This window comes from Montipora capricornis, chromosome 5 (genome assembly GCF_036669925.1).
Source record: "Montipora capricornis isolate CH-2021 chromosome 5, ASM3666992v2, whole genome shotgun sequence".
NCBI lineage: Eukaryota > Metazoa > Cnidaria > Anthozoa > Scleractinia > Acroporidae > Montipora > Montipora capricornis.
The window spans coordinates 2,542,394-2,555,569 of NC_090887.1; the positions used below are offsets into that span (position 1 = coordinate 2,542,394).

The following is a 13,176-nucleotide window of genomic DNA, read 5'->3' on the forward strand; positions in this document are numbered from 1 at the left end:
CTCTGCTTCAGCTCTCACATCATGGGCTCATACTTGAATGTCTTTTCCTCATCTTTCTTATCTCTACTTTCAATCCATGGGCAGCTCATTTCAATGATGCAGACTTCTTTCCTCTCGTGGCTGACAAATCGCGCGTCGACCCGATTTGCTCTAACTTCGTTGTGCTCTGCATAGATGGGAATATCCCAAAATGCCTCACTCGTGGTGTTCTGGTAGGCTGGTTTTGGCGTCGTCGGTGAGTACCATGGTGGTACCTCTTCTATTAACCCATGCTCTCGGAGGAGCTCAAAAAACTGAATCTTCAAAGCTGCATTATGCCTGTATAAGTGCTTGGTTTGTGCCAGGGAGGAACATCCAGCCAGTACATGTGCAACCCTCTCAGCAACCTTCCTACATAACCTGCATAGGACTTCACCGTTGGTGGATGTTTGCGTCTTCTCCCTTGTGTAGAACTTCGTAGGTAACAACTGCTCGTACAGTTCATACATTATTATTATTATTATTATTATTATTATTATTATTATTATTATTATTATTATTATTATTATTATTATTATTATTATTATCATCATCATCATCATCTCAGAGAAAGTGGAAACTTGGGTTAACGAAATTACCAAGCTAGCTGAATTTGCATTATCACAGCCCCAAGCGTGTTATGCTGCCTACACCTTTGGATTGAAACATCGCTGGACATACTTCCTTCGGACAATACCAGACACTCAAGATCTTCTAGAGCCACTGGAGAAAGCCATCTCAGACGTATTTATTCCAGCTATTACAAAACATGCATGCAATGCAAACGATCGTAACATCATATCGCTTTCACCGCGTCATGGAGGTCTTGGTATAACTAACCCGTGTACTGAAGCGTGCCTTGAGTGCTCATCATCAATCAAGCTAACTGCCTCTCTTGTTGAGAGGATTGTTTCACAATCACGTGAACTACCAGAAGAAATTGATGTAAGATCAGCCCAGAAAGAAGCTCGTAGTGAGAGAGAGCAGGCAGCCAAAGATAAGCTGCGGAAGGTCAAAGACACTCTGCTCAAAAAATCATCTAGAGCTTCGGATTTGGCTGCTGAGAAAGGGGCTTCACATGGTTAACTATGATCCCACTAAACGAAATGGGCTTCAACGTAAGAGATAGTTCAGGGACGCTCTGCAATTACGCTATAACTGGCCTTTTAGCGATATTCCATCGAAATGTGTGTTTGGTGAAGAGTACTCTGTTGAACACGCAATGATTTGCAAACGTGGAGGATTTATTGTACAACGCCATGATGAATTACGGAATTTGGATGCTGAGCTTTTGAGTTCAGTCTGTAGTAATGTAGAAATCGAACCTTTGCTTCAAGAGATCTCTAATGAACAGCTAAGAAAAGGAGCAAATAAAGCTGCAGATGCAAGGCTTGACATACATGCTAGAGGATTTTGGGAAAAGCAACGATCTGCCTTTTTTGACGTCAGGGTCTGTTTCCCTAACGCAGATACGTAGAGAGATTTAGAACTTTCTATCATCTACGAGCTACACGAGGATGACTCGAAACGCAAATATGCTGAAAGAGTGAACGAAATAGAACACGGAACGTTTACTCCCCTTGTCTTCACAACTACCGGGGAAATGAGTAAAGAATGCAAGGTCTATCACAGCCGGCTCGCTGAGTTGATAGCTAATACGAAAGGAGAGCAATATCACACTACAATGGCATGGATCAGGGCCAAAACTTGCTTCTCCCTGCTCAGATCATCACTTGTATGTTTACGTAGCTCAAGAACTTCGAAAAGAACCACAAATGGCATTAATACCATAGATATGGACATTGAGGTCGCAGAAAGGTCAATTTTATATATTTTTCTTTTTTATTCGTGAATTTTTTCTATTTTCCAGAAGCGATATGTTAGTGAAATTATATACTATATGTCGCTTGGAGATTTTTAATCAAGGTGTTTCGCAGGGAAATGAGTAATGGACATTGAGGTCGCAGAAAGCTCAATTTTTTAATTTATTTTTACGTATATAATTTTTTTAGGCACTTAATCACATTTTTTGATTCTCATTGTGCATAGCCATATAGAAATTGAATTGTAATTAGAATTTTTTAAGAGTGCTTATTCATTATGATTATTATTATTATTATTATTATTATTATTATTATTATATAGCAGAGGATTCAACTGTATGCTACATTCTAATCAAGGTACACAGGGCACAAACGTAATCTGTGAGCCATGGAATAAACAAATAAAAAATTTAAAAAAAATAATAATAATAACTGCTGCCTCAGTTCCCAACGAAAGGGTCCGTACTTAAGAATCTTCTCCTGATCCTTTCTTTTCTTATTGTTAACCCACAGGCAGCTCATTTCAAAGTCACAACTCTCTTGCACTTATGATTTACAATACGTTCATCCACCCTATTGAATATCGGCGTATATAGAGACATCCCAATAAGCTTTAACGTTCTCTGACTCATACACAGGGTGGTACACACCCGTCTATAAGTCCCTCATCGTACAACAGCTCGTAAAACAGTACCTGCGTCGTGCCTAGAGAGATACTTGCCCTGGACCAGCGCACTACATCCTGACAAGATATGAGCCACACTCTCTGGGGCCTTGCTACATAATCTGCACCTCACCTTACCTTCCGCGCTTGTGTGGGTCTTCTGACTCGTGTATACTCGCGTTGGTAAGAGCTGCTCGTATAGCTCAACGAGTCCAGCGATGGTGTGTGATGAGCAGTTCTTATGGTATCTCAACTAATTTGTTCCTTTGTAGAGTTATTTACAGCAATGCGGGCATTACCTAAGCTTTGGTGTTTACCTTCATATTAGACATACTGCAGTAGGTTTTCTCAAATTCTTATATCCGTAGAATTATTTAACAATTTCATTGTTGTTTGACACAATCTATTTTTGACATTTTTTGATTACGAAGTCAATTTGTTTTTTGCCCTTAGTTAGATCAGTAAGGTCTTTTTCTAGATTTACGTGATATCCTCCTAGGAAGTCAAGTACAATGTTGATTTGAGTGACTCTATAGTTCTTATATAAATTCGTAATTCCTCTAAATGAGTAGTTGTACTTCTCTTGCTTTAGTGATGTTTTCTATTTGCTATTATTATTGCTATTATTATTATTATTATTATTATTATCATTATTATTATTATCGTTATCGTTATCGTTGTTATTATTAAACAAACCCACAGTCGCTCGTAAAGAGTTAATTCCTTCAGGTTTAGTTTGGGACAGGAACACGGCCATTTCATTTTTTTGTTTTCCTTGGGGACACTAAGAAATAACGAAACAAGGGAGTTATGTAATCATCAATTTAATCCTTTAATTTCTTTTTATTTGGTCGCAGAACGTTTTAAACAAAGCCGCGAGTAATGGTAAAAGAATTTATTCCGTATTTTAAATAACTAATCCAAACAAAAAAGGGTGGATTGTTAACTGAAGGGGTTGACGCGAGGTCTTCAGATTTTATTTTCTCTTGTTTTAGATGAATACTGAGAGGTGGGCATCTCCATCTGATCAAAGCCAACGCTGTGCTGTTAACGTTTAACGATGAGTGAGTATCCCGAATTTCACTTAATTCACGTTCATTTTGAATAAACAGAGCCTCCGTAAATAAATAGGATGCAGATTCCAGAAAAAAAGTGTTGTCTATTGACACGTAAAATAAGTTTTTTCTTAGGGTATCCAGCCGTCAGAACTTGAAAGTCGACCTCATCACCCAAAAGGATGGGAAGAAGAGAGACCCTACAAACTTAATAAGTTGCAGACAAACGCAAACGTGATGGCACCCGAACTTAATGAGAGGCGAACAAACTCTAAACCTTGCTTACAAATCATTAATGACGAACAGGGATACGCGGACATAACAAGAGACAAACAATTTTTTTGATAGGCAGAGCTAACAAAGACAAACACAATAAACAGCTCCAAGACCAACCTCGTTACCAGGGTCTCTCTTCTCTGCCTCCACAATGGAGGCAGAGAAGAGAGACCCTGGGAACTAGGTTGCTCGAAAAACGTAATAAAATGACTAATACTTTAATAAAATTGAAATATAATAAAAAAGTTTCTTACTTAACAATATAAACAAGTTACAAACTTGTAAAAGTGCATTTATTGTAGGTATTAGGGCTGTAACCATTTTAAAAAGTTTTTAACTAGTTCTAATATACATCATTGAAATCATTACTAGATTCTAATTTGGTTGAGAGCAGTGTAGTTCAAGTGTAACAGTGTCAGTGCAAAAGGTGTAATACACCAGTGCAAAAAGTGTAATACCAGTGCAAATTACACAGCGAAGTTCTGGATTATGATTGGCTAATAAACAATAGGTACAAGTACGAGGAAAGGTGAGAACCAATTAAATCAAGCGCGCGCCCTAGATGGCGCAAATATGCAATGTTTCCCTGATTGCGTGATACGCGTGCGTAATCACATGATTTTTCTGTGCAATTTGGAATAAGTAAGTACTTGTAAATTTTTTCTAAGACGACCAAATTGCACCTGGAATCGTGTGATCACCTATACATATTGTTAAGTGAGCAACAATTTTTTTGTCATATTTGTTTCAATTTTATTAAAGTATCAACCATTTTATCAAGTGAACGAGAAGCTTATTGTTATTTGACAGCATTCCGTTAAGTTTGTAAGCTCTGCCTTTTGCAAAATTTGAGTTTGCACATGTTCCATGTCTTACATGTACATACTAGGTCCATACCGGTCACGGAACCTTGGCTACGAGATTGAAATAACATGCCAAGTGTGACCGGAAAACAATGTCGGCGGTACTTCAAGGGCTCACACAGAAATATGTTTCTCGCTGCGATATACCAAACGCATTATCAAGATTAACATGCCATTTCAAAACTGAAAGAGAGTGCATCTATTTTCAAGAGACGACTTTGAAGTCTGAAGACGGTAAGCAGAGAAAAAATGCAGCCGTGTTTTAATACTGACCGCTTGCGATTTAGGCTTAAATGCAGAATACCCTGCCGCCTCCAAGCTATAACCTAAATTGTGTGGATACGGAGATACACACTCGTTTTCTTCGTTCCCAATAGCTCTTCTTTCTAAACCGCCAAACAAAAAGAGCGAAGGTGATTGATGTGTATATATCTCTTGTTCTTAAAGCACGATGATCGAGTGAAAAACAATGATGTATCTTAAAGCGCGATCAATCTCCTTGTTCATATGTATTTTCGATTCGTGATTTAGCCTGAGGGCTCGTTTCAGTGATTAGGCCTAAGCACTCTTGTAAAATTTTAGCTTTCATTATACGGTTCGGTTAATTACACTTGTTTTCGAGATCGTGTGAAGAATATATACCAGAATAAAACTGAATGACAAATTACCGTGCATTATACCTCGTTATTATTTGACTAGCTGCATGAGCAGGCAAGATGAACCAAATCCCGTGCTGTGATTGGCTACCCAAGTGGGTAAGATGGAGCTATACTGCATGCCCGCTCGGTATTTCTCGCTTGAAAAGATAATTTTCTTGTGTTTTATCCCATATGATAAATCCTTTATTGACCAAGCTTGTTTGGTCAAGATGGCTGGATAGTGGAATCGTTCTTTTTTTTTGCGTGTGTATGGACCTCGACTTCGTCTCGGTCCATAAACACCCAAAAAAGAACTTGGCCAATATCCAGCCATCTTGACATCACGCTTGGTCAATAACCCTTATTTCTCGAAACGTAGCGTCTACAACATTGCCTCGTTCTAGCTTTCATTTTACGGTTCCGTTAACTACACTTTTTCCACTGAGATCGTGTGAAGAAAATACAAACTTGTTCGAATGTTCTTTAACAAAATCATGCAGCTAATTTACTCGGGATTTCCCGCTGTGGTTGCCTTCTTACCACGAATAGCTCCTAAACAAATTTATAGATTCAATGTGACAGATTCCCATCAATTTGCTGTCCGCCACAAACAAGAACTATACATGTACGTACCCTCTAAAGCAATAGTGGGTCTTTTTTCACTGCGTATCCGTGTATCCTCTCAGAAATGTACTTACCATCTGTCAAGAAAGAGAGGGACTTGCCCACTCCACGTATCCACGTATCCACTCAGAATTACACTTCTTATTCAATAATACCAACTATACTTATCAAATAAATGCGACTTCGTAGCCTCGTATCTAGTTTTTTTCTAGGACATATCTTAGATGTGGCAGGGTATTTGATAATTCTTGACACAAATAAACCGTTTATTTGTCATCTAAAGGCACGTTTTGTTCAAAATATTCAAATACACAACGATAATTTGGTGGTTTCTGACATTTAAGAGACTGGCTATAAATGAGCCACTAAAATGGATGTCACTTCGATTACACCATGCATTGAATTTCAGGTTTATCTTCATTGTAGATGCTGTAGTGATATTTTGGCTGTTTTGCTTTGCTTTCTTGAGGAAATTGAATCACTGTTTGTGCGTTGAGTGTTTATTAATTCTGCATACGACAGTGGCCGCACGGAGTGCAGCTGCTAAAGAAAAGTGGACTTTTGGGACGAGATTGCCCACCAACAACCCAGTTGAGATACGCAGCCAGAAATAATTCAAAACGATCAGCTGATTGGAAAAAAAAAAAATACATGATGCCATTTGGTGCAGTCTTAGATACAAGACCTAGAGAAAGCAAATGACCAGAATAAACTACTCACCTTCTAGAAGTGCGGACGAATTCCTTCAATATTTTGCTTAATTGTCTGATGACGACAGTTCTTTAATCAATCGGTGCATTAACATCAACATTAGAACTACAGCACTGTTTGGAGTCGACGTAATGTTCGGCCTATGGCAGAGTAAGCATGATTCATTGTTACTAAAGATTACCAAATAATTCAAATTAAACAATGCATTTGGTTGAGTACAAAAAATAACTTGACGCCGTCTTTTAGGGCGTTTTTGTCTTTAAGAAAAGTAGACTCAACTCGAAGTTGGGTTGCCATAGTTTGTAATACGGTTGGTTTAAATGTGATGAAATGGGAAAATTAAAGAATCGTGTATCATTTTAATCTACCATGATATTTTCCCTATGGACAAGCTCAAATGCGCTTTGCAACGAAGGGCAGCGGGAGAAATGTTTCAAATCAAACAGAACATGGCTAAGCACCCCAACTGCACATAATCACATTACATCATTGTTGTTACTACAAAATTACCGCTAACATAATGTACATGTATAAGTGTAAGCAAACATCTACAAGAAGGTGGTCGGCGTTAATACGTCATGATGTCGGAAGTGATCTCGTCTTCTCAATAAAACGCTTAGCTGTGATTTTCATATTGAAAAGATGCATGAGGAAGACAGTACGCACCTCAAAGAACGACCTCAAGTGTAGGAAAATCGATGAATAATGCACAATCAGTATAAACTGCAGATGAAAGTGAAAGGAATGCTGTTTATGACTTTCACTCCTGCATTAGGACATTTGCATACTGAAGATGGCCATTGACACAGAAATGATGTCACTGTCACTCTATTCTCAGAAAAGAAGAGACCTCATACTCGTATCTTCATTGGATCACCAGTCAGGACGTCACGTTTCTGTGACGCTTGAACGACCCATTGATCGCCTTGGGGTGCGGGATCCAAGATCACTTGGTTCTGCTGTTCATTGCAAGAGATATTTGCACATATGCTGGTGAGCATGCCATGCACCTCAACCCAGTGAAGTACAAGGAGATGATTATTGATTTCTTACACTACAAGCCGTACCATCCTCCTCCTTTGCAGTTTTCTGGATCCGAAATCGAGCGCGTCCACACGTTTAAGTTGCTTGGTGTGTATGTTACTGATAATTTATGCTGGAGCACGCACTGCGAGTACATTGTTCAGAGAGCGCGCAAACGCCTTTACGCACTGCGTTGTTTGAAGAGGTCAGGTGTGATGGAAGGGGATTTAGTTCTGGTGTACTCCAGCCTGATCCGTTCAGTTTTGGAGGTCCCCAGTTTGGCCAAACTTGCCGGAATATCTTAGCCTCCTAATTGAGGGTGTGCAGAAAAAAAGCCTTGGAGATAATCTTTTCTGGGCTTCCCTACAGGGACGCACTTATGCACTGTGGTCTTCGTCCTCTCTCGGATCGGCGCGCCGCAGGATGCACTAAATTATAAGTTTATCCAGAGAGTTCGGGACACCGGTGTCCTTGCTAACTTGCTTCCACAGCGCACAACTGTGTCCCATGGATACAATCTACGTTCAGGCACCATAAGAGAGGATCCCGCCATGGCCTCTTCTAACAGTCTCGACAAATTTATGACATATAGATATTCCCAGTAAAATGTTTCATGATAATGTATGTATATGATTAGTACTTTGAACATTCTTGTAATTTAGCTGTTAAGCTACAAAAAGAGTAATTAAACTGATTATTATTATTATTATTATTATTATTATTATGATAATCATTATCATTATCATTATTATTATTATTATTATTATTATTATTATTATTATTACTTTCAAGGTGCATCAAAAAAACCGATAAATCCACTTTGAGAATGGATCTTTTGATTCCTTTGATGCACCATGATCCAAGTGATCTTGGATCAGTGATCCTTTTTCGGATCATCCCAAAGCCGGGACGCACCCTTAGACATTGACTTTAGGTGTTTGAGAAAACTTCCGTTTATTTACATGTACAAGCACGCACAGCACAGTGCTGCGTCTAACCACTAAATACTGGCAGAGATCGAGATTACAGTCCACTCAATTCTCACATTTTATATTTTCTCTTGGTTTTATCAGAGTCAAGTAACTCTGGTTTAGTTTATAACCAAATATTCGGCAGTCGTGGCTACGTAACGTCACGTGCACGTCGAGGGTTATGGTTTTTGATGGCTAAGCTTTTGCTGATTAAGTTGAACAAGTTCTTTCCTTTTCTACACCTTTAATGGTGTCCCTCGATTCTCAGGAACTTACGTCAGATGAGTCACATAGATTAGGTTGCCTGCTTCCACGAAAACATGTTAGTTATTATCTATGAAGGAAGAACTACCTTCATCAAAGCCAATTTAAAACTGATAGAGCAAAAAACAAGTTTATTGAATGAAAGTTTGTTTTTTCTTCAACCTTCAATTTGATTCTAGCAATCTCATTATTCATATTTTAATTTAATTTCCATCTGAAATTCAACCACCGTAACCACATCACATCTTTAATATTTGGAGCACTTGGGTTCCTACCAGCGATGAATATGCTCTACAGGGAGGGTTGATATTCACGCCCCCCCCCCCCCCCCCCGCCACCCAACACAGGGGGTGAAAAGAAATGGTCTTCTTCCTTTTCCGCGCCATCCTAAAACACTGAAATGACTTGACAAAAAAGGTTACGTTGGTTGTTTGGTATCAAATTACTGCGCCTCTCATGAATATGTGGACCCTGACGTTCAACATTCAACCAAAACTTCGGCTTTAGTACTGTCGGCAATCATGTTTGCAGTAGTATATGGTTCCGTGGGGAACAAAAAACGACAAAACCATTCACAATTCCGGGTGTGAGCAGGAACCCATGACCATGGGATCCTGGTGTGAGTCATTAACCCGTTCCGCCACAGTGATACACCGAGTGAAAAGAACACAATCGTTGATTGAAATATTTGAACCGTAGAGTCTGTAGGTTTAGCAATGAAAGGTGGATTTAAATTACCCCAAATATTTGCTACCGAGGTTAAGAGACAGCCATTCTAATCATGTTCATTTCAGATGCGCGGATTTCTGGAAATCTGTGTTGGCCTCACAATAGTATCAAGGGCAGCGTTGTTGCACATGGCATGTGATCCGTTCTGTTATACGGTATGGCAGAACGGATGCGGTTAGGTGTTGTCGTCAAAGAAACGATCGTTAAGTTAATTGTTTTTATTTTCTGCTTCGATTGCTATGTCGAATATAAGATTATTCGCTTGTGGAGGTATTCACCAGGGTCACGAACGTTTTGGTGACGTCAAGAGAAAAGCAATGAGTTGGAACTGAAAGGCAAGTAGTATCAATAAAGTTTGTCTCGTTCTGTTAATTAATATTGTCACACTTTACTGTGAATGGTCTAACCTAGTATTACTAAATAGGATCAGGGGCACCCAACGGAGGTGTTCCCCAAAATATCTGTTCCGCAGTCGAAATTCAGCTGGCTGGCAAGTAATTAATGTTCGTACTCTTTCGCTGGAAAACTTTAAATATAAGTAGCATTTCAATCCGTGCTGGCTGGCTGAGAACAGAAACTGGGGGAGACTGGAGGAGAACTCGTTCACCAGAAGCTTACCGCTGGTTTAACTTATCACATGCTGAGAAAAATGTTTTGACAGGTTTGGCGAGCGATTTAGATTCACGAGGTTTTTTGCTGGCTGGGAAACAGTGACACAAAGTCGGCTGACTGGGAGTTTATCATCTGCTATCTAGTTGGGAGAGCGGAAAACCTTTTTTTCCCAGCAAAATTAAAAAACTAAAAAAAAAAACTTATTAGTGTTTTCTTGTAAGTTTTTTGCCTATTATTATGCATTATGGAAATAATTTTCGTTGGGTGTCCTTACAAGATGTGTTTGTGAGAGAGATTGTAGAATAACGGCGTATTCATGACGGCAATAGCATCATTCAATTCAGTATAAAAAAATCTCTATTGACTATTCAAATTTGACGAGACCACGAAAAGTTTAAAGATTTTACTCGGAACTTTGTTAACTTCGTTAATTACGGCAGTTTTGGCTTCTGATCCCCAACACGTCAATCTCGTTCCCAGGGTCTCCTTAAAGTGCCCATATAACCCCAAAATATTTTTTCCGCTAAAATGAATCTTTGCACCTGCTCGAAACGCATTGCGGCCATTTTTTCAGATGTCAAATGTGTTGGACAAACTGAAACGGAGCCCCCCTTTCAGTTTGCAGTTGAGAGAAGGCTGCTTCACCCTTTCCCATATGGCCTCCTTTATGCCTCGTCGGACCCAGTCCTCTTCTCGATCGAGTATCAACCGTCACTCTTTCAACAACACGGACGTGGTGATACTCTATCGAGAAGAGGACTGGGTCCGACGAGGCATAAAAGCCATATTGAGCAGCCTTCCCTCAACCGCAAAGGGGGGCTCCGTTTCAGTTTGTCCAACACATGGGACCGGGTGCTAAGGCGCTTTCCTACCCGTCTGTCACGTGATCTGTACAGGTCACGTGACCTCCAGCATTGGCTGATGAAGGCCATGGTTTATGGCCGAAACGTTCTATGTTTCAATACACTATTTCCAGTAAAAGATTTAATTCTTTAACGTTGTCTATAACTTTCTCGCAATATGAAAGGTTTATTTCCCAAAATGGGCGTTCCTGATTGGCTATTACATTGCGTGACAAATTGACGCGAGGATGACGCGTACTGCCTTGTTTAGTTAACAAATCGAAAGTGGTTCAGCGTTGTCTGTACTCTTATCGACAACGATATTCGTCATCACAGTGGTCAAAATGTTATCGACAAAGGCAAATTAGCCAATCAGATTGCGAGATTACAAGCAATTGTGGTAAAAACTCGGTAAAAACTGTTATTGCCAACGGCAAATTAGCCAATCAGATTGCGATTTTACAAGCAATAGTGGTAAAAATTGTTGTTGAGAAGACAATATCCACCTCGGCTTTCGGCCTTGGTGGGATACACTGTGGATAACACCCTCCTCGACCTGCAGAATTCTTCATATCCTACTCAGCCTCATTCAATAACTGCTAAATATAAAACCTAGCTATTCTGCAATGAGAATCGCTACGGGCATTTTCTAGTCACATATATATCCAATTAATTGCAAGCAATTCCAATTAATTCTCAACAATTTACAGTATGTTCTTCTGTCCCAACAAAACCTGCCTAACATCATTTCCCGGACCCGCCACACTAGCTGCTTCATGTATTTATACACAGATTGTTCTGAATATTCGTTCCAGGGCACTTCATTGCGTTGGGAACGCCTGTGCAATTTCTTCATAAAAGAATCTGTATTCCTTGTTTCTGTCAGTTACAGAAGTGGTTTATTATGAATCTCAACTTTCCTACAAGGAGCAATTGTTTTCCACGAAGGTAAGTCGTTCAGCGAGCCCCGGGGCAGCGAGCGGAGGAGGCGGCTGAAATTCAGGCTAGTCAGCGATCGTGACTTGAATGAAGAGTTCACTGCCACTATTTTACCACTACTTTAAATCCTCTTGATGCTCTGTATGACGTAATTATAAGCCTCCAACTGTCTTTATATCTTGACCAGAAAACCACTGTCCCTCTCCTCGTAGACTGCTAACCGTTTTGAAATGGGTGCTTAGACTTAAATACTGTTTATCCACGCTATTAGAAAGTGTTCTCAGATGCCTTGCACGTCTGCCTCGCAAATTGTTCATCCCCCAATTGACCATCAGGGTACAACTTTAGTGTTGTCCTAAAAGCCGGAATCCGGAATTACAGGTCATTGTTTTACCAATACAGAGAGTAAAAACTATAAAACATTGATAAAGGCTAACCTTAGGCCTGAAAACGTTTGTTTAGGCCTAATTAGGCCTAATGTTAGCTTTTATGAATGTTTTATAGTTTTTACTCTCTGTATTGGTAAAACAATGACCTGTGATTCCGGATTCCAGATTCTGGCTTTTAGGACAACCCCAACTTTGGGGATACATTAGTTATCGTTGACCCGCATTGCAGACGTTTTACTGAAGCTTTTATCTCTTAAAGGGAAAGTACGGTCTAGAAGAATTTTCCCTGAATCAAAAGTTCTTTACCTGTATTGTCATACGTGACCACTCATTTGGACTAAATGTGTTTAAATAACCAACAATAACGCTTCAAAAATAAGCAAGTTTAAATTGAAATCCGCCATCTTTGTTTTTGTGTATGCAAACGAGGCTAAGACATAGCAATAGTCAAGGATTTCTCCAGATGACTAAATGTACTTGATTGTAAAGAAGAAAAACACAGGCGAGGAGAGCAATACTTTGTAGACTTGAATCTTAATCCAGAGGCTAAATTGTATTGATGTTGGCTCCAGCTCTGAACAGATTTACCTCGTGGTCATTAAAGACGGTTTTATTTGTCAGTTATATGCAGGAGTTTTACAAAGCAAAAGAGAGCTTGCAGTGCTATCGCTTGCTCATTGCTGTGAAATAAAATTAATGCTGGGAAATCAAGTTTAATCTGTGTACCGTGGCTTT

At 39.5% G+C, this 13,176-nt stretch overlaps 2 protein-coding genes across 3 annotated transcripts in view; one reads left to right on the forward strand and one right to left on the reverse strand.

The window, feature by feature from the left end:
* The window catches only part of LOC138049092 (uncharacterized), a 36,934-nt gene extending 29,609 nt beyond the window's left edge, over positions 1 to 7,325 (reverse strand). The window contains exon 1 of the mRNA XM_068895219.1: positions 6,682 to 7,325. The gene's annotated coding sequence lies outside the window, so the exon portion shown is untranslated. The remainder of the gene's footprint in view (positions 1 to 6,681) is intronic.
* LOC138049094 (protein PopC-like) overlaps positions 1 to 13,176 on the forward strand; it is a 47,973-nt gene that overhangs the window by 26,300 nt on the left and 8,497 nt on the right. For both annotated transcript variants that reach the window (XM_068895221.1, XM_068895222.1), the window contains 2 exons: positions 3,501 to 3,569; positions 11,929 to 12,061. In XM_068895221.1, coding sequence (XP_068751322.1) covers positions 3,566 to 3,569; positions 11,929 to 12,061 — 137 coding nt within the window. In that variant the 5' untranslated portion in view covers positions 3,501 to 3,565. The remainder of the gene's footprint in view (positions 1 to 3,500; positions 3,570 to 11,928; positions 12,062 to 13,176) is intronic.